Source organism: Pseudophryne corroboree, chromosome 3, assembly GCF_028390025.1.
Source record: "Pseudophryne corroboree isolate aPseCor3 chromosome 3, aPseCor3.hap2, whole genome shotgun sequence".
Classification (NCBI taxonomy): Eukaryota; Metazoa; Chordata; class Amphibia; order Anura; family Myobatrachidae; genus Pseudophryne; species Pseudophryne corroboree.
The window spans coordinates 62,184,623-62,206,923 of NC_086446.1; the positions used below are offsets into that span (position 1 = coordinate 62,184,623).

The following is a 22,301-nucleotide window of genomic DNA, read 5'->3' on the forward strand; positions in this document are numbered from 1 at the left end:
TTTCTATTTTTATAAGTGGAATGCGGTCAATGCGACTGCAATATCTCGGTTCTCAACTCTCCGTCAATTGGATCACATTAGCTGTAAACACCTCCGCCTGATTGACAGGCAGAGGCATTCACAGGGAGTGTGGGGGGACGGTGATGGACCGTTGCGGGGCGGCGAAGGGAAAATGGGGTCAGGCTGTCTGCCTTTTCGGGCCGGCTGAGTGACATCACACGCAGCCACCCCTGTGTGAAAAATGGCGGTGGACCACCTGCATATGCAGCCAAGCTGCAGTTGTAGGTGGTCTTCCACATTTTCTGCGACCACAATTAAATTGTGGTCGCCGTCTCTAAGCAGGCCATTCAGCGTGCTGGACGGTCTTGCCCTGCGATGGATGAGCATCCCCCAGCATGCAATAGAAAGGATTGCAGATTTTGCTTTTTAGCAGAATCTGTAATCCTTACCGAATAACCCCCACTGCCATTAGAACATCTGATCCTACCCATAGGCACACACATATACACTTATATACATACTGTCACACACAAAACACATACATTACATATGATATACAGTACAGTCATACATGCAGTATATACAAATAGTTACACACATGCACACATATATACAGCCACATACATACATACATAGTTACACACTTATTCACATATTGGTGGTCATTCCGAGTTGTTCACTCTGTATTTTTCTTTGCATCGCAGCGATTTTCCGCTTACTGCGCATGCTCAATGTCCGCACTGCGACTGCGCCAAGTAAATTTGCTATGCAGTTAGGTATTTCACTCACGGCTTTTTCATCGTTCTGGTGATCGTAATGTGATTGACAGGAAGTGGGTGTTTCTGGGCGGAAACTGGCCGTTTTATGGGTGTGTGCGAAAAAACGCTACAGTTTCTGGGAAAAACGCGGGAGTGGCCGGAGAAACGGAGGAGTGTCTGGGCGAACGCTGGGTGTGTTTGTGACGTCAAACCAGGAACGACAAGCACTGAACTGATCGCAGATGCCGAGTAAGTGTGGAGCTACTCAGAAACTGCTAAGAGAGGTCTAATCGCAATATTGCGAATCCGTCGGTAGCAAATTTAAGAAGCTAAGATTCACTCCCAGTAGGCGGCGGCTTAGCGTGTGCAAAGCTGCTAAAAGCAGCTTGCGAGCGAACAACTCGGAATGAGGGCCATTATTATTATTATCCTTTATTTATATGGCGCCACAAGGGATCCGCAGCACTCATTACACAGTACATAATAAAATGAGCAAACAAGAAAACAGCACTTACAGTACAAGACAATATAGGACAGGTATAGAAAACCCGCGGTTAGGTGCCATCAAGGGGAGTAAGGAGTATAAGATAGTGTAAGTAAGAAGAGGAAAGGCACATGAGGAAAGAAGTCCCTGCTCTTGTGAGCGTACAATCTAAAAGGTGAGGGGCTAACAGACCGGAGTGACACAGAAGGGGTAGACAGTGAGCATAGACAAGAGGGTTAGGAGGAGAGTTGGCTGGGTTTGGTTGAAGAAGTGGGTCTTGAGAGCCCGTTTGAAGTTTTGTAGAGAGGTGGAGAGTCTGATGGGGAGAGGTAGAGAATTCCAGAGATAGGGAGCAGCCCGTGCAAAATCTTGAAGGTAGTCACACACTAATACACACATAAATACAGTAGATACTTATACTCACAGAAACATACGTACACATACTGTATAGTCCCATACATAAATGCAGTCACAAACACACATACAGAAAGACTATATAGTGTTTACCCTCCTCACTTCACAGACAGGGTACACTCAATGCATGTACTTTAGTAGCTCCTTGTCCTCTCCCCCTCTCATCCATGCTGCTGGGTTGCTTGTTACTGACTGAGTGCCATGTAGCCCCGCCCCCCTGCTTCCACTCTCTCCACTTCCCGAAGGTCAATGCCATGCAGTCCAGTCTTGTGCCATTCACTTAATCCGGGTTGTACCTTGTGACTGTCTGTTACTGCCGGCACTGGTGTCCAGCGGCACAGCACTGCACTAGTGATCAATCCCACTCAAAATAAACTACCGCTCCCGGAGCTCCCGGCATCAAGGGATTCGGGAAGCTGTAATTTATGTTGAGTCTGATCACAAGTGAGGTGCAGTGCACTGCCGCCTGACACTGGCGCCGGCACTGACAGTCACCAAGTCTAACAGTACAACTAGATTTTACCCCCTGGCCATGGATGGCACTGCCAGGTGGTGCCCCATCCTTGCCTGGCGCCCCTGGCAAGTGCCATCCTGGCCAATGGGTAGATAAGCCCCTGCCCCCCTTTTCCCCTATCAAACAAATTCTTAGATGAATCTTAAAGTAAACACTTTTACTAAGTTTCACTAAGAACTTGCAGAACATAAATAGCTAATGCATATATAAGGGTTGGGTAGGTGAGACCGGCACTGAAGATCCTGGCGGTCAGCATACCGACCCCGGGATCCCGGCAGCAGAATAATGGCGGGGTGAGCACAACTGAGCCCCTTGCAGGCTCTCTGCACTGGCCATGCAGCAGGCTAGGTGGTTCACTGCGCTTGACACAGGTTCTATTCCCACTCTATGGGTGCCGTGGACACCCACAAGTTGGAATAGTCCCTGTTAGTTGGCCTGACTGTCAGTCTTCTGAATGCTTGGGAACCCGACGTCAGGATGGTGACTGCCAGGATCCCAAGTGCGGGTCACATGACCAGATCCCATTTATAGGTTGGTGGCAACTTTGGAAACAAAACTTCTTCAGTAGGCAGCTACCAACATATGTATTTCTAGCAATAAATGATGCTGCAAAAATTATTTTTCTTTCATGGAATATTACATTTGAGGTATTTTCTTACAAAAAATAAAAAATGGTCCCTTAATAATGATTATGAAAAAACAATGGTCAAGTTCACCCTCTCATGGAATACCCATAAGGCAGTAGAACAAAATGTGCGTTCAGAACCGTCACACTCCTGAGAAAAGTTAGCTATGTGTGAGTGTGACAATTCTTACACTGTCCTCATAGAGAAGCCTCTTTCTCCTCCTTCTACCATTTCTGCACCTTCTGTACATGTGGGGAGCAGTACAAGTAAAGATGGTGATGAGGGCATAATAGAAATTGAGGATTCATGTGTGGAAGTGGTACAGGATGAGGGGGATATGTGTGCACTACTATCTGACACTGAGGATGTTGATGATGATGTTTGTGTAAGTGAGCTACAGTGGCTATAGTTCTTGCCCATGAAAACAAAGAAAGCCATTGTGATGCCTGGGCATAAAACAAAAAAAAGCACCTCTTGGGTGTGGTATTATTTTTACCCAAGTCATGACAATGTTTGTGAAGGCATATGCTTTATTTGTGAGGTAACAGTTAGTAGAGGTAGGGACATTTTTAATCTAAGCACCCCTCCATGTTACGTCATTTGCGGCAAGTTCATGAAATTTATTTTAATATAATTAACACCCTCATCATCAACCTCCTTATTAGTGATCAAAGGTAGTCCTTCCAAAAAGTTGTCTTGTGGGGGCCCAAATAAAGCAAGCACTTCAGCCACAAAAGTGTCAGTCCCTGTCACTGAAGTGCTTGGTTTTTTACACAGTGCATGTCCTTTTTAATATCCAACATAAGGGGCGTGCGGTGAGATAAAAGGCTAAGGAGGCACTAGCTAGCACCAGAGACAAATTTACACACAAAATATGAGCCAAAGGGTACATCTGGGCATTATACACAGGTGCAACAGTATAAACTCCTGGAAATTTGGTGAGTTTTGATCAGAGATGTGCGGAAAAGATAAACAGGTGAGGCACTGCCTCACCTGTCATAGACTTTTTACTCCAGAGTTTTGGCTATAAAAATTATTAGAATAATGCAAAGAAGATATTTCAAACATATTCTTTGCATTTTTCATATACTTTATACAATCAAAACTCTAGTACAAACGTAAGTATGACAGGAAAGGCTCTACCTCACCTGCCTCACCCCACCGCACGTCACTGCTTCACTCATCAACTGCAGTGAAGCAGTACAGGCCAGGCGGAGCAAGAGGGGGCGGGGACTCACAAAGAGGGTGGGGACATGGAAAAGGGAGGAAAGAAGGGACCCCACACTCTGAATGCAAGGGAGAAACACAGGCTGTGCAAAGAAGAGAGAGAGGGGGCAGCACTCTGGAAGGGGTTGTGAAATGGTACACACACATCACCGCAATGAAGGAGGACAGGCCGGGTAGATGCAGAGACTGAAGTGTGGTTGTGTAGCACTGGGTTAATGGTAGCAGGGGAAGAAAAAGAGGGAGGAGATCTGGAGGGTAGATCACATCCCCCCATATCTGTCAAGCCAGATACAGTGTAGAGAAGAGGAGAGGAGGGACGTGGAATGTTCATGACCCCCTACTCTTCTTAAGCCTGAACACATCCTCCTTCTTCTTTAGGACCTGTGGCTGGCAGTTACATACTGTAATGAGTCAGTCTGACTCATTATTAGAACTGGAGATGCCAGGTGCCAGCTGTGGGCCCCTTTATTGCCGCAGGCCCTGGAACATGTCACCGGCTGCACCGTTAGTAGTTCCATCTCTGCAGTGAACACACCTACAGCTAATAACTGATATATGCACCTATATTGTATATACATTACACAGTGTTATTCTGCCAGTGGTGATGTCATGCTGAGTGTGAGGTGGTATATGATAAGAAATGACCTAATACAGATCCATCATCTCTCATCAGGTTCTCGGGCTGTGGTCTGAACTCCTCCTGCTGTGATGATCTCCGCTCTGTTATTACTACAAACCGCTCTCTGACCAGACTGGACCTGTCTTGGAATGCTCTGGAGGACCCTGGAATAAAACTTCTGTGTGAGGAACTGAGACATCCAGACTGTACCCTACAAGAACTCAGGTACGAACTGTCCTAGTGTTTATATAACTTTCCTCTCAGTAGAACACATTAACCAAAATCACAGGAAAATGAGCTACTCTAATATCATTTTATGACATCTGAGTATATATTTATGAAACTGTTTCTCCATATCCTTTTGTTAAATAACAGTTCTTCAGGAGAAAAAGGGCACATCTGATTGGAGGAGTAAGACTGATCTGTGGTTTCCCTAGCTGAGCATGAATTAGACACATACAAACATGAGACTTCATACTGTGGGATAACAGGTGCCAAAGGGAGGCAGTGATTACCTAGGTCCAGGTTTCTGTAAGAGCCTGGGATTGCAGGGAGGAATAGCCATGCACCACTTTGTCATGGCCACACCTCCAGATCATACCATTACAGCAAATAGTTAATAGAGATTTTGGGGTATATTTACTAAAGTGTGGGTTTACAGAAGTCGGGATGTTGCCTATAGCAGCCAATCAGATTTTTCTTAGCATTTGTCTTGCACCTTTTAGGAGATTTTAGCTAGAATCTGATTGGTTGCTATGAGCAACATCTCCATTTCTATAAAACCCACACTTTAGTAAATATAGCCCGTATAGTTTGGTTTTTCAGAAATCCGAATCCACTCAAATTTTTTCTATCCAAAGTGAACCGAGTCCCATTTCTGATCATCCCGAGGAGATCCGGACCAAACTGAGTGCCGGTTTGGATCTTCCTGTGGTTTGGAATTAGATTTTTAATCTAAATTTTAAGTTTTGGATTGTAAAACAAACATGATTTTAGCTGTTTTTATCCATTTTCAAGAAATCCCAAAGCCAAGATTCGGTTTTTAAATTTGAATTCTGAACCAAAACACTAGATGGTGAAATTAGAACCGTAACAAAACAATCCACGCCCATCAAATCTCTAATAGCTAAGCTAACTAATGCACAATGGATAATAGCCACAACTCCAACTATGGCCACACACCCAGCAGCACCCAGGCCCACCGGGACTCTTATACCCCTTTCACACCAGCCTATTTTCCTGGGATGATCCCGGCAACAACCCGGGTGTAGCGCTGGTGTGAAAGGGTCCCGGGACAGAATCCCGGGAACCATGCCCCTGCATTTCAACCCTGCTTTCTTGCAGGGTTGGTCCCGGGATCAGGGCCGGTGCAAGGTCTTTCTGCACCCTAGGCAAAGCTTCAGCCTAGCGCCTCCTAACCTGCAACCCCAACCTTCTCTCAGAGGGGAGATGCAGGTGGCCACTACGTGGGCTGTGGTGAATTACATTATTATACATATACAGAGAAAAGGGACAACACTCAAGGACTTTGTGACTTTGGGGGTTATTCGGGTTTGTAAGCACACCAAAAAAGCACACTAATGGGCAAAATTATACTGCCCCGCAGGTGTGGCAGATGTAACATGTGCAGAGAGTCTAGATACTACTATGTGGTACAGCCTGGTAGCGGCGGCTGCTCCTGATTAGATCTGCAGCAGCAGCCAGCATAGTATAAAAGGAGGAGGCCGCATACAGATACATCCTTCAGATTTTGCTAGATGAATTCAGTGGTGCCCTCCAGGAGCTGGCGCCCCTAGGCAGCCGCCTAAAGCTGCCTAATGGTAGAGCCGGCCCTGCCCGGGATCCTCCTGGGAACCTGGTCAGTGTGAACGGGAGCCGGGTCAATGCGACCCGGCTCCCGTTCACTCTCTATTAGCAGGCGGCGCTTAGAGATCATGTGATCTCTTGCGCCGCCCCCCGCCGCGTCACCGCTGACGTCAGCAACCCGGCAATATGCCGGGCTGCTGACTGCGGTATGCAAGGGGTCTTACCCGGGAATGTTCCTGCATGATCCAGGGACTGTATTCCCGGGTAAGACCCCTGCATATCTGGTCTGAAAGGGGTATAAGTGTCCCTGTGCAGGATGAGATTATATAAATAAGATTAAGGGATGGAGAGGGTTCATTATTGGAGCTGTTCCCTGTTTTCCAGGAGGGCTCAAAGAATCTTTATCGTCTCTAAATAATGACATTTCCTGGGTGCTGAGAGGAGGCGGGAGTCAAGTCTCATCCAGGACATGAGCAGTTCAGTTTTGACTTAGTTCTTCCCACCAAGTTTGGATCTGACGATCTAAAATCACTAAACTTAAATTATTTAAAGCAAAATATATATTTTTTGTCATCAATCAGCACAATGTGATGCTGTAAAATTAGGTTAGTCACCTAATAAACTGGAAAAAAAGGGCATTTGTTTCCCCCAGCACCCTGAATGATAACCGTAACCAGATATAAATTCCACATAATAATAGAATTCAGAGATCTTCGTTACACATATTTGCGCAAATGTGTGGTTAAGCCCCAAAGCCGCATCAAGGCGTCTCTGTATATTTGGGGTCCCTAGCGCTATATCTAGGAGCAGGGTGTGGCACCCCAAAACACCAGCATTAGCCAGAAAGCCCATCATAGCATACCAGTGAAAAAACTATAGTGTTAATAAATTAGTATTTAGAAAGCCGAAGCTATAGAGAAAGTGATACAAAAATGAAATGCAATTAAAATAGAGAGATAGTGTTACAAAATTAATAAGTGAAAAGTGTTAATAGAATGTAAAGGTATGCCACACTAAAGCCATCCAGCTCAGCCAGTCCAGAGGCACCACACCCCACACATCCATTATCCCAATCTGGGTCTAAGATTAACCAGCAAAGAGCCACATGATAATGGCTCCTTACTACAATATGTCTAAGCTAAGAGCTACCTACCTTGGAGCAAACCCATAATGCTCCATGTGGCATGTCAGGGCCTGCACCTCCTCCTAATGCAGGAACCTCTCTGCCTCTCACAACAAACATATATATTGGTAGATGCTCAATTAGCTTAGTGATATCATTCAGGTGCTCGAAAGGGAGGGGTATTTCTAAGCAGGAAAAAAAGGGCATTTGTTTCCCCCAGCACCCTGAATGATATCGATTCAATGTCCAAAAACAATAAACAAGTGCAAGTGCCCACACACTTCTCCAATGCCACGGGTACCCCAAAAAATTAAAACGAAGCCCACAATGAAAAAAGTAACTGAGTGAGATGAGAAGAATCAGCCAGGCCCACACACAGGAAGTCATTGAGGTAGTCACCCTAGATTCCCCAGTGCCAACCAACACGCACCAGTGCAAAAAAGAACCACATTTTTCAAAAAGGCACATGAAACCGAACATCCCATGGGCAGTCACTTGTCGATGTAGAAACCATCCTCCAGCCTAAATAACATGAACATGAAGCCTGCAGAGGCAACTGATAACACACCCTGGGCAACTCTTCAGGAATGGAATTGTTAACCGACCTATCAGGCAGATGGGAAATGTTCTGGATAAACCAAAACTTAACCAGCACCACCTTCAGAAGCACAGTGACAGCACCAGGTCAGGTAAAGGGGGCACAGAAAAAGGTCAAATCATGTGGTCCAATTGAACCTCCTTCATCACCTTGTCTTTCACCACCTCTGCAGAATGAAGTTCCTAGGGCAGCCAACAGCAACATCGCCACGAACAGGGAGACAAAAACTGACAATTAAACGATTTCACAAAAACTCAGCATCTTCGTGCAAGGGATACCTAGCCAAACACATCTGCATAGCATCAATGCAAACCTGGGATGGCACCTTAGGTGCCTGCCCATCTCCGGATTTAGCAGACAAGAAAGGACCCACTGGCTTGGGACATTCCTTGGCTGTGTGGGGCACACTGCAGTGTAGGCATAAGTGTCAAAAGCGACACATAGACCTGGAGAAGCAGTTACCATTGTTTAATGCGTAACAATGACCTCGGCTCTCAGACTCTCCTGCAACACAAAAGGAAGACTGCACAGCCTGTGGACAATGCTGACCCCTGGGCGCGGCAGCTGCAGCGGGGTTAGGTTGAGTGACCGCCAACCAAACCTCAACATCCTGCTACCTGAATGCCATACTGCAAAGTCCATGTTGTTTGCGACAGAATTCTTTATCATTACGTCGCCTAACAACAGAACCATAACTAGAAATTTTGGAACCCTGTGCGAAAAATAGAATTGGTGCCCCGCCTCATAATTAAAACAGGTACATATAGGGGTGTGGCTACATGGGGAAGAGGCATGGTCAGAAAATATTACTGATTCATATTACACCGCACAATAGTCTCCATAATTCAAAATACACCACACAGTCGTGCCACTTATACACATTATACCCGGTAGAGCCCCTTATATACATTAAGCCAGGTGAAGCCCCCTTTTACACATTATATCAGATAGAGCCCACTTTTACACATTATGTCAGGTAGAGCCTCCATTTACACATTACAGCAGGTAGAGCCCCCTTTAAAACTAGAGATGAGCGGGTTCGGTTCCTCGGAATCCGAACCCGCCCGAACTTCATGTTTTTTTTCACGGGTCCGAGCGACTCGGATCTTCCCGCCTTGCTCGGTTAACCCGAGCGCGCCCGAACGTCATCATGACGCTGTCGGATTCTCGCGAGGCTCGGATTCTATCGCGAGACTCGGATTCTATATAAGGAGCCGCGCGTCGCCGCCATTTTCACTCGTGCATTGAGATTGATAGGGAGAGGACGTGTCTGGCGTCCTCTCCATTAGAATAGAGATAGATTAGATAGAGAGAGAGAGATTGTGCAGAGTCGCAGACAGAGTTAGTTTACCACAGTCAGTGACCAGTGCAGTTGCTAGTTAACTTTTATTTAATATAATATATCCGTTCACTTCTCTCTGCTATATCCGTTCTCTGCCTGAAAAAAAAAACGATACACAGCACAGTCAGTCACACAGTGTGACTCAGTCTGTGTGCACTCAGCTCAGCCTAGTGTGCTGCACAGTCATCAATGTATAAATTAAAAGCTTATAATTAATTGTGGGGGAGACTGGGGAGCACTGCAGGTTGTTAGCAGGAGCCAGGAGTACAATTATATTAATTAACAGTGCACACTTTTGCTGCAGGAGTGGTGACCAGTGCCTGACCACCAGTATAGTATTGTTGTATACTACTAATATCTCTTTAAATATCAACCAGTCTATATTAGCAGCAGACACAGTACAGTGCGGTAGTTCACGGCTGTGGCTACCTCTGTGTCGGCACACGGCAGGCAGTCCGTCCGACCAGAATTGTATTATTTATTATTATATACCTACCACCTAACCGTGGTTTTTTTTTCATTCTTTATACCGTCATAGTGTCATCCTAATTGTTACGAGTATACTACTATCTCTTTATCAACCAGTGTACAGTGCGGTAGTTCACGGCTGTGGCTACCTCTGTGTCGGCACACGGCAGGCAGTCCGTCCGACCAGAATTGTATTATTTATTATTATATACCTACCACCTAACCGTGGTTTTTTTTTTCATTCTTTATACCGTCATAGTGTCATCCTAATTGTTACGAGTATACTACTATCTCTTTATCAACCAGTGTACAGTGCGGTAGTTCACGGCTGTGGCTACCTCTGTGTCGGCACACGGCAGGCAGTCCGTCCGACCAGAATTGTATTATTTATTATTATATACCTACCACCTAACCGTGGTTTTTTTTTTCATTCTTTATACCGTCATAGTGTCATCCTAATTGTTACGAGTATACTACTATCTCTTTATCAACCAGTGTACAGTGCGGTAGTTCACGGCTGTGGCTACCTCTGTGTCGGCACACGGCAGGCAGTCCGTCCGACCAGAATTGTATTATTTATTATTATATACCTACCACCTAACCGTGGTTTTTTTTTCATTCTTTATACCGTCATAGTGTCATCCTAATTGTTACGAGTATACTACTATCTCTTTATCAACCAGTGTACAGTGCGGTAGTTCATGGCTGTGGCTACCTCTGTGTCGGCACACGGCAGGCAGTCCGTCCGACCAGAATTGTATTATTTATTATTATATACCTACCACCTAACCGTGGTTTTTTTTTCATTCTTTATACCGTCATAGTGTCATCCTAATTGTTACGAGTATACTACTATCTCTTTATCAACCAGTGTACAGTGCGGTAGTTCACGGCTGTGGCTACCTCTGTGTCGGCACACGGCAGGCAGTCCGTCCGACCAGAATTGTATTATTTATTATTATATACCTACCACCTAACCGTGGTTTTTTTTTTCATTCTTTATACCGTCATAGTGTCATCCTAATTGTTACGAGTATACTACTATCTCTTTATCAACCAGTGTACAGTGCGGTAGTTCACGGCTGTGGCTACCTCTGTGTCGGCACACGGCAGGCAGTCCGTCCGACCAGAATTGTATTATTTATTATTATATACCTACCACCTAACCGTGGTTTTTTTTTTCATTCTTTATACCGTCATAGTGTCATCCTAATTGTTACGAGTATACTACTATCTCTTTATCAACCAGTGTACAGTGCGGTAGTTCACGGCTGTGGCTACCTCTGTGTCGGCACACGGCAGGCAGTCCGTCCGACCAGAATTGTATTATTTATTATTATATACCTACCACCTAACCGTGGTTTTTTTATACCACCTAACCGTGGCAGTCCGTCCATAATTGTATACTAGTATCCAATCCATCCATCTCCATTGTTTACCTGAGGTGCCTTTTAGTTCTGCCTATAAAATATGGAGAACAAAAAAGTTGAGGTTCCAAAATTAGGGAAAGATCAAGATCCACTTCCACCTCGTGCTGAAGCTGCTGCCACTAGTCATGGCCGAGACGATGAAATGCCAGCAACGTCGTCTGCCAAGGCCGATGCCCAATGTCATAGTACAGAGCATGTCAAATCCAAAACACCAAATATCAGAAAAAAAAGGACTCCAAAACCTAAAATAAAATTGTCGGAGGAGAAGCGTAAACTTGCCAATATGCCATTTACCACACGGAGTGGCAAGGAACGGCTGAGGCCCTGGCCTATGTTCATGGCTAGTGGTTCAGCTTCACATGAGGATGGAAGCACTCAGCCTCTCGCTAGAAAACTGAAAAGACTCAAGCTGGCAAAAGCACCGCAAAGAACTGTGCGTTCTTTGAAATCCCAAATCCACAAGGAGAGTCCAATTGTGTCGTTTGCGATGCCTGACCTTCCCAACACTGGACGTGAAGAGCATGCGCCTTCCACTATTTGCATGCCCCCTGCAAGTGCTGGAAGGAGCACCCGCAGTCCAGTTCCTGATAGTCAGATTGAAGATGTCAGTGTTGAAGTACACCAGGATGAGGAGGATATGGGTGTTGCTGGCGCTGGGGAGGAAATTGACCAGGAGGATTCTGATGGTGAGGTGGTTTGTTTAAGTCAGGCACCCGGGGAGACACCTGTTGTCCGTGGGAGGAATATGGCCGTTGACATGCCAGGTGAAAATACCAAAAAAATCAGCTCTTCGGTGTGGAGGTATTTCACCAGAAATGCGGACAACAGGTGTCAAGCCGTGTGTTCCCTTTGTCAAGCTGTAATAAGTAGGGGTAAGGACGTTAACCACCTCGGAACATCCTCCCTTATACGTCACCTGCAGCGCATTCATAATAAGTCAGTGACAAGTTCAAAAACTTTGGGTGACAGCGGAAGCAGTCCACTGACCAGTAAATCCCTTCCTCTTGTAACCAAGCTCACGCAAACCACCCCACCAACTCCCTCAGTGTCAATTTCCTCCTTCCCCAGGAATGCCAATAGTCCTGCAGGCCATGTCACTGGCAAGTCTGACGAGTCCTTTCCTGCCTGGGATTCCTCCGATGCATCCTTGCGTGTAACGCCTACTGCTGCTGGCGCTGCTGTTGTTGCCGCTGGGAGTCGATGGTCATCCCAGAGGGGAAGTCGTAAGCCCACTTGTACTACTTCCAGTAAGCAATTGACTGTTCAACAGTCCTTTGCGAGGAAGATGAAATATCACAGCAGTCATCCTACTGCAAAGCGGATAACTGAGTCCTTGACAACTATGTTGGTGTTAGACGTGCGTCCGGTATCCGCCGTTAGTTCACAGGGAACTAGACAATTTATTGAGGCAGTGTGCCCCCGTTACCAAATACCATCTAGGTTCCACTTCTCTAGGCAGGCGATACCGAGAATGTACACGGACGTCAGAAAAAGACTCACCAGTGTCCTAAAAAATGCAGTTGTACCCAATGTCCACTTAACCACGGACATGTGGACAAGTGGAGCAGGGCAGGGTCAGGACTATATGACTGTGACAGCCCACTGGGTAGATGTATGGACTCCCGCCGCAAGAACAGCAGCGGCGGCACCAGTAGCAGCATCTCGCAAACGCCAACTCTTTCCTAGGCAGGCTACGCTTTGTATCACCGCTTTCCAGAATACGCACACAGCTGAAAACCTCTTACGGCAACTGAGGAAGATCATCGCGGAATGGCTTACCCCAATTGGACTCTCCTGTGGATTTGTGGCATCGGACAACGCCAGCAATATTGTGTGTGCATTAAATATGGGCAAATTCCAGCACGTCCCATGTTTTGCACATACCTTGAATTTGGTGGTGCAGAATTTTTTAAAAAACGACAGGGGCGTGCAAGAGATGCTGTCGGTGGCCAGAAAAATTGCGGGACACTTTCGGCGTACAGGCACCACGTACAGAAGACTGGAGCACCACCAAAAACTACTGAACCTGCCCTGCCATCATCTGAAGCAAGAAGTGGTAACGAGGTGGAATTCAACCCTCTATATGCTTCAGAGGTTGGAGGAGCAGCAAAAGGCCATTCAAGCCTATACAATTGAGCACGATATAGGAGATGGAATGCACCTGTCTCAAGTGCAGTGGAGAATGATTTCAACGTTGTGCAAGGTTCTGATGCCCTTTGAACTTGCCACACGTGAAGTCAGTTCAGACACTGCCAGCCTGAGTCAGGTCATTCCCCTCATCAGGCTTTTGCAGAAGAAGCTGGAGGCATTGAAGAAGGAGCTAACACGGAGCGATTCCGCTAGGCATGTGGGACTTGTGGATGCAGCCCTTAATTCGCTTAACAAGGATTCACGGGTGGTCAATCTGTTGAAATCAGAGCACTACATTTTGGCCACCGTGCTCGATCCTAGATTTAAAGCCTACCTTGGATCTCTCTTTCCGGCAGACACAGGTCTGCTGGGGTTGAAAGACCTGCTGGTGACAAAATTGTCAAGTCAAGCGGAACGCGACCTGTCAACATCTCCTCCTTCACATTCTCCCGCAACTGGGGGTGCGAGGAAAAGGCTCAGAATTCCGAGCCCACCCGCTGGCGGTGATGCAGGGCAGTCTGGAGCGACTGCTGATGCTGACATCTGGTCCGGACTGAAGGACCTGACAACGATTACGGACATGTCGTCTACTGTCACTGCATATGATTCTCTCAACATTGATAGAATGGTGGAGGATTATATGAGTGACCGCATCCAAGTAGGCACGTCACACAGTCCGTACTTATACTGGCAGGAAAAAGAGGCAATTTGGAGGCCCTTGCACAAACTGGCTTTATTCTACCTAAGTTGCCCTCCCACAAGTGTGTACTCCGAAAGAGTGTTTAGTGCCGCCGCTCACCTTGTCAGCAATCAGCGTACGAGGTTACATCCAGAAAATGTGGAGAAGATGATGTTCATTAAAATGAATTATAATCAATTCCTCCACGGAGACATTGACCAGCAGCAATTGCCTCCACAAAGTACACAGGGAGCTGAGATGGTGGATTCCAGTGGGGACGAATTGATAATCTGTGAGGAGGGGGATGTACACGGTGATATATCGGAGGGTGAAGATGAGGTGGACATCTTGCCTCTGTAGAGCCAGTTTGTGCAAGGAGAGATTAATTGCTTCTTTTTTGGGGGGGGTCCAAACCAACCCGTCATATCAGTCACAGTCGTGTGGCAGACCCTGTCACTGAAATGATGGGTTGGTTAAAGTGTGCATGTCCTGTTTTGTTTATACAACATAAGGGTGGGTGGGAGGGCCCAAGGATAATTCCATCTTGCACCTCTTTTTTCTTTTCTTTTTCTTTGTATCATGTGCTGATTGGGGAGGGTTTTTTGGAAGGGACATCCTGCGTGACACTGCAGTGCCACTCCTAGATGGGCCCGGTGTTTGTGTCGGCCACTAGGGTCGCTAATCTTACTCACACAGTCAGCTACCTCATTGCGCCTCTTTTTTTCTTTGCGTCATGTGCTGTTTGGGGAGGGTTTTTTGGAAGGGACATCCTGCGTGACACTGCAGTGCCACTCCTAGATGTGCCCGGTGTTTGTGTCGGCCACTAGGGTCGCTAATCTTACTCACACAGTCAGCTACCTCATTGCGCCTCTTTTTTTCTTTGCGTCATGTGCTGTTTGGGGAGGGTTTTTTGGAAGGGCCATCCTGCGTGACACTGCAGTGCCACTCCTAGATGGGCCCGGTGTTTGTGTCGGCCACTAGGGTCGCTTATCTTACTCACACAGCGACCTCGGTGCAAATTTTAGGACTAAAAATAATATTGTGAGGTGTGATGTGTTCAGAATAGGCTGAAAATGAGTGTAAATTATGTTTTTTGAGGTTAATAATACTTTGGGATCAAAATTACCCCCAAATTCTATGATTTAAGCTGTTTTTTAGGGTTTTTTGAAAAAAACACCCGAATCCAAAACACACCCGAATCCGACAAAAAAAATTCGGTGAGGTTTTGCCAAAACGCGGTCGAACCCAAAACACGGCCGCGGAACCGAACCCAAAACCAAAACACAAAACCCGAAAAATTTCCGGCGCTCATCTCTATTTAAAACATTACTCCAGGTAGAGCCTGTCACATATTATTTCAGGTATCAGGGTACGGGTTAGGGTTAGGGCCTGGGGGAGGGTGCTTAGGGTTAGGCAACAAGGGGGTTAATGTTAGGTACTAGGGGTGTTAGCCCTAGTCACAACCCCCTGAGGGTTAGGGTAGGGGACGGGGATGGGGGGGTAGAAATTTTGGGATGCCGTAGTCGGTCATGTGACCACCGGCATCCCGACTGCTAGGATATAGTATGTATTCCTACACATCATAGAGCCATATGTGTGATATTGGAAATGATAATAAATGACCTAATGCAGTTCGCTCATCTCTCATCAGGTTAGAGAGCTGTGATCTGACCTCCTCCTGCTGTGATAATCTCCGCTCTGTTATTACTACAAACCACTCTCTTACCAAATTGGACCTGTCTAGGAATGCATTGGATTACTCTGGAATTAATCTGCTGTGTGAGGGACTAAGACATCCAGTCTGTGCCCTGCAGGATCTTAGGTAAGAACTGCCCTAGTATTTATTAGAGATGAGCGGGTTCGGTTCCTCTGAATCCGAACCCGCCCGAACTTCAGCTTTTCTTTCACGGGTCCGAGCAGGCTCGGATCCTCCCGCCTTGCTCGGTTAACCCGAGCGCCCGAACGTCATCATCCCGCTGTCGGGTTCTCGCGAGACTCGGATTCTATATAAGGAGCCGCGCGTCGCCGCCATTTTCACACGTGCATTGAGATTGATAGGGAGAGGACGTGGCTGGCGTCCTCTCCGTTTAGATTAGATTAGAGAGTCAGAGACACTTGAGTTGATTTACTAATTTGAGGAGCATTAGGAGGAGTACTCAGTACAGTGCAGCAGAGTTTTGCTGATAGTGTGACCACCAGTTTAATTTTAATCCGTTCTCTGCCTGAAAAAAAACGATACACAGTCACATATCATATCTGTGCTCAGCCTCAGTGTGCTGCATGATAAATAATATGATAATGATATATCATCTATGTATGTATTATATCTGACTGTGCTGAGTGCTCACTGCCAGTGCTGCTCACACAGCTTAATTGTGGGGGAGACTGGGGAGCAGTTATAGCAGGAGTACAGTGCACACTTTTGCTGCCAGTGTGACCACTGACCACCAGTATATTGTCTGCCTGAAAAAGTTAAACAAACACTCCTGTGGTGTTTTTATTTTTTATTCTATAAACGCATTCTGCTGACAGTGTCCAGCAGGTCCGTCATTCATTATATAATTATATAAATATTTACCTGCAGTAGTGTTATATATTTTTTGTTCATCTCTATCATCTTTATCATCTCTATATTAGCAAACGCAGTATGGTAGTCCACGGCTGTGGCTACCTCTGTGTCATCAGTGCTCGTCCATAATTGTATACCTACCTGTGGTGGGGGTTTTTTTTTTCTATCTTCTTCATACTAGTAGTTCAGCAGTCTGCTGACAGCGTCCAGCAGGTCCGTCATTATATATTATATATACCTGCAGTAGTGATATATATATATTTTTATATCATTATCATCTCTATATTAGCAGACGCAGCACGGTAGTCCACGGCTGTGGCTACCTCTGTGTCGTCAGTGCTCGTCCATAATTGTATACCTACCTGTGGTGGGGTTTTTTTCTTTTCTATCTTCTTCATACTAGTAGTTCAGCAGTCTGCTGACAGCATCCAGCAGGTCCGTCATTATATATTATATATACCTGCAGTAGTGATATATATATATTTTTTATATCATTATCATCTCTATATTAGAAGACGCAGTACGGTAGTCCACGGCTGTGGCTACCTCTGTGTCGTCAGTGCTCGTCCATAATTGTATACCTACCTGTGGTGGGGTTTTTTTTTCTATCTTCTTCATACTAGTAGTTCAGCAGTCTGCTGACAGCATCCAGCAGGTCCGTCATTATATATTATATATACCTGCAGTAGTGATACATATATTTTTTTATATCATTATCATCTCTATATTAGCAGACGCAGTACGGTAGTCCACGGCTGTGGCTACCTCTGTGTCGTCAGTGCTCGTCCATAATTGTATACCTACCTGTGGTGGGGTTTTTTTTTTCTATTTTCTTCATACTAGTAGTTCAGCAGTCTGCTGACAGCGTCCAGCAGGTCCGTCATTATATATTATATATACCTGCAGTAGTGATATATATATATATATATTTTTTATATCATTATCATCTCTATATTAGCAGACGCAGTACGGTAGTCCACGGCTGTGGCTACCTCTGTGTCGTCAGTGCTCGTCCATAATTGTATACCTACCTGTGGTGGGATTTTTTTTTTTCTATCTTCTTCATACTAGTAGTTCAGCAGTCTGCTGACAGCGTCCAGCAGGTCCGTCATTATATATTATATATACCTGCAGTAGTGATATATATATATTTTTTATATCATTATCATCTCTATACTAGCAGACACAGTACGGTAGTCCACGGCTGTAGCTACCTCTGTGTCGTCAGTCACTCGTCATCCATAAGTATACTAGTATCCATCCATCTCCATTGTTTACCTGAGGTGCCTTTTAGTTGTGCCTATTAAAATATGGAGAACAAAAATGTTGAGGTTCCAAAAATAGGGAAAGATCAAGATCCACTTCCACCTCGTGCTGAAGCTGCTGCCACTAGTCATGGCCGAGACGATGAAATTCCATCAACGTCGTCTGCCAAGGCCGATGCCCAATGTCATAGTACAGAGCATGTAAAATCCAAAACACAAAAGATCAGTAAAAAAACGACTCAAAAATCTAAAATAAAATCGTCGGAGGAGAAGCGTAAACTTGCCAATATGCCATTTACCACACGGAGTGGCAAGGAACGGCTGAGGCCCTGGCCTATGTTCATGGCTAGTGGTTCAGCTTCACATGAGGATGGAAGCACTCAGCCTCTCGCTAGAAAAATGAAATGACTTAAGCTGGCAAAAGCACAGCAAAGAACTGTGCGTTCTTCGAAATCACAAATCCACAAGGAGAGTCCAATTGTGTCGGTTGCGATGCCGGACCTTCCCAACACTGGACGTGAAGAGCATGCGCCTTCCACCATTTGCAAGCCCCCTGCAAGTGCTGGAAGGAGCACCCGCAGTCCAGTTCCTGATAGTCAGATTGAAGATGTCAGTGTTGAAGTACACCAGGATGAGGAGGATATGGGTGTTGCTGGCGCTGGGGAGGAAATTGACAAGGAGGATTCTGATGGTGAGGTGGTTTGTTTAAGTCAGGCACCCGGGGAGACACCTGTTGTCCGTGGGAGGAATATGACCATTGACATGCCTGGTGAAAATACCAAAAAAATCAGCTCTTCGGTGTGGAAGTATTTCGACAGAAATGCGGACAACAGGTGTCAAGCCGTGTGTTGCCTTTGTCAAGCTGTAATAAGTAGGGGTAAGGACGTTAACCACCTCGGAACACCCTCCCTTATACGTCACCTGCATCGCATTCATCATAAGTCAGTGACAAGTTCAAAAACTTTGGGCGACAGCGGAAGCAGTCCACTGACCAGTAAATCCCTTCCTCTTGTAACCAAGCTCACGCAAACCACCCCACCAACTCCCTCAGTGTCAATTTCCTCCTTCCCCAGGAATGCCAATAGTCCTGCAGGCCATGTCACTGGCAATTCTGACGAGTCCTCTCCTGCCTGGGATTCCTCCGATGCATCCTTGAGTGTAACGCCTACTGCTGCTGGCGCTGCTGTTGTTGCTGCTGGGAGTCGATGGTCATCCCAGAGGGGAAGTCGTAAGACCACTTTTACTACTTCCACCAAGCAATTGACTGTCCAACAGTCCTTTGCGAGGAAGATGAAATATCACAGCAGTCATCCTGCTGCAAAGCGGATAACTGAGGCCTTGGCATCCTTGGCGGTGAGAAACGTGGTTCCGGTATCCATCATTACTGCAGAGCCAACTATAGACTTGTTTGAGGTACTGTGTCCCCGGTACCAAATACCATCTAGGTTCCATTTCTCTAGGCAGGCGATACCGAAAATGTTCACAGACCTCAGAAAAAGACTCACCAGTGTCCTAAAAAATGCAGTTGTACCCAATGTCCACTTAACCACGGACATGTGGACAAGTGGAGCAGGGCAGACTCAGGACTATATGACTGTGACAGCCCACTGGGTAGATGTATTGACTCCCGCCGCAAGAACAGCAGCGGCGGCACCAGTAGCAGCATCTCGCAAATGCCAACTCTTTCCTAGGCAGGCTACGCTTTGTATCACTGCTTTCCAGAGTACGCACACAGCTGAAAACCTCTTACGGCAACTGAGGAAGATCATCGCAGAATGGCTTACCCCAATTGGACTCTCCTGTGGATTTGTGGCATCGGACAACGCCAGCAATATTGTGCGTGCATTATATCTGGGCAAATTCCAGCACGTCCCATGTTTTGCACATACCTTGAATTTGGTGGTGCAGAATTATTTAAAAAACGACAGGGGCGTGCAAGAGATGCTGTCGGTGGCCATAAGAATTGCGGGACACTTTCGGCGTACAGGCACCACGTACAGAAGACTGGAGCAACACCAAAAACGCCTGAACCTGCCCTGCCATCATCTGAAGCAAGAAGTGGTAACGAGGTGGAATTCAACCCTCTATATGCTTCAGAGGTTGGAGGAGCAGCAAAAGGCCATTCAAGCCTATACATCTGACCACGATATAGGAGGTGGAATGCACCTGTCTCAAGCGCAGTGGAGAATGATTTCAACGTTGTGCAAGGTTCTGCAACCTTTTGAACTTGCCACACGTGAAGTCAGTTCAGACACTGCCAGCCTGAGTCAGGTCATTCCCCTCATCAAGCTTTTGCAGAAGAAGCTGGAGACATTGAAGGAGGAGCTAAGACAGAGCGATTCCGCTAGGCATGTGGGACTTGTGGATGGAGCCCTTCATTCGCTTAACCAGGATTCACGGGTGGTCAATCTGTTGAAATCAGAGCACTACATTTTGGCCACCGTGCTCGATCCTAGATTAAAAACCTACGTTGTATCTCTCTTTCCGGCAGGCACAAGTCTGCAGGGGTTGAAAGACCTGCTGGTGAGAAAATTATCAAGTCAAGTGGAACTTGATCGGTCAACAGCTCCTCCTTCACATTCTCCCGCAATTGGGGGTGCGAGGAAAAGGCTCAGAATTCCGAGCCCACCCGCTGGCGTTGATGCAGGGCAGTCTGGAGCGACTGCTGATGCTGACATCTGGTCCGGACTGAAGGACCTGCCAACGATTACGGACATGTCGTCTACTGTCACTGCATATGATTCTCTCACCATTGAAAGAATGGTGGAGGATTATATGAGTGACCGCATCCAAGTAGGCACGTCAGACAGTCCGTACGTATACTCGCAGGAAAAAGAGGCAATTTGGAGGCCCTTGCACAAACTGGCTTTATTCTACCTAAGTTGCCCTCCCACAAGTGTGTATTCTGAAAGAGTGTTTAGTGCCGCCGCTCACCTTGTCAGCAATCGGCGTACTAGGTTACTTCCAGAAAATGTGGAGAAGATGATGTTCATTAAAATGAATTATAATCAATTCCTCCGTGGAGACATTCACCAGCAGCAATTGCCTCCACGAAGTACACAGGGAGCTGAGATGGTGGATTCCAGTGGGGACGAATTGATAATCTGTGAGGAGGGGGTTGTACACGGTGATGAATCGGAGGATGATGATGAGGTGGACATCTTGCCTCTGTAGAGCCAGTTTGTGCAAGGAGAGATTAATTGCTTCTTTTTTGGTGGGGGTCCAAACCAACCCGTCATTTCAGTCACAGTCGTGTGGCAGACCCTGTCACTGAAATGATGGGTTGGTTAAAGTGTGCATGTCCTGTTTATACAACATAAGGGTGGGTGGGAGGGCCCAAGGACAATTCCATCTTGCACCTCTTTTTTCTTTAATTTTTCTTTGCGTCATGTGCTGTTTGTGGAGTAGTTTTTTGAAGGGCCATCCTGCGTGACACTGCAGTGCCACTCCTAGATGGGCTAGTTGTTTGTGTCGGCCACTGGGGTCGCTTAGCTTACTCACACAGCTACCTCATTGCGCCTCTTTTTTTCTTTGCGTCATGTGCTGTTTGGGGAGTGTTTTTTGGAAGGGCCATCCTGCGTGACACTGCAGTGCCACTCCTAGATGGGCCAGGTGTTTGTGTCGGCCACTAGGGTTGCTTAGCTTACTCACACAGCTACCTCATTGCGCCTCTTTTTTTCTCTGCGTCATGTGCTGTTTGGGGAGTGTTTTTTGGAAGGGCCATCCTGCGTGACACTGCAGTGCCACTCCTAGATGGGCCAGGTGTTTGTGTCGGCCACTAGGGTCACTTAGCTTACTCACACAGCTACCTCATTGCGCCTCTTTTTTTCTTTGCGTCATGTGCTGTTTGGGGAGTGTTTTTTGGAAGGGCCATCCTGCGTGACACTGCAGTGCCACTCCTAGATGGGCCAGGTGTTTGTGTCGGCCACTAGGGTCGCTTAGCTTACTCACACAGCTACCTCATTGCGCCTCTTTTTTTCTTTGCGTCATGTGCTGTTTGGGGAGTAGTTTTTTGAAGGGCCATCCTGCGTGACACTGCAGTGCCACTCCTAGATGGGCCAGGTGTTTGTGTCGGCCACTAGGGTCGCTTAGCTTACTCACACAGCTACCTCATTGCGCCTCTTTTTTTCTTTGCGTCATGTGCTCTTTGGGGAGTAGTTTTTTGAAGGGCCATCCTGCGTGACACTGCAGTGCCACTCCTAGATGGGCCAGGTGTTTGTGTCGGCCACTAGGGTTGCTTAGCTTACTC

General features: G+C 46.5%; 1 protein-coding gene across 1 annotated transcript in view; it reads left to right on the forward strand.

The window, feature by feature from the left end:
* Positions 1 to 22,301, forward strand: part of LOC135054728 (NACHT, LRR and PYD domains-containing protein 3-like) — a 470,020-nt gene that overhangs the window by 237,848 nt on the left and 209,871 nt on the right. The window contains exon 8 of the mRNA XM_063958025.1: positions 4,697 to 4,867. Coding sequence (XP_063814095.1) covers positions 4,697 to 4,867 — 171 coding nt within the window. The remainder of the gene's footprint in view (positions 1 to 4,696; positions 4,868 to 22,301) is intronic.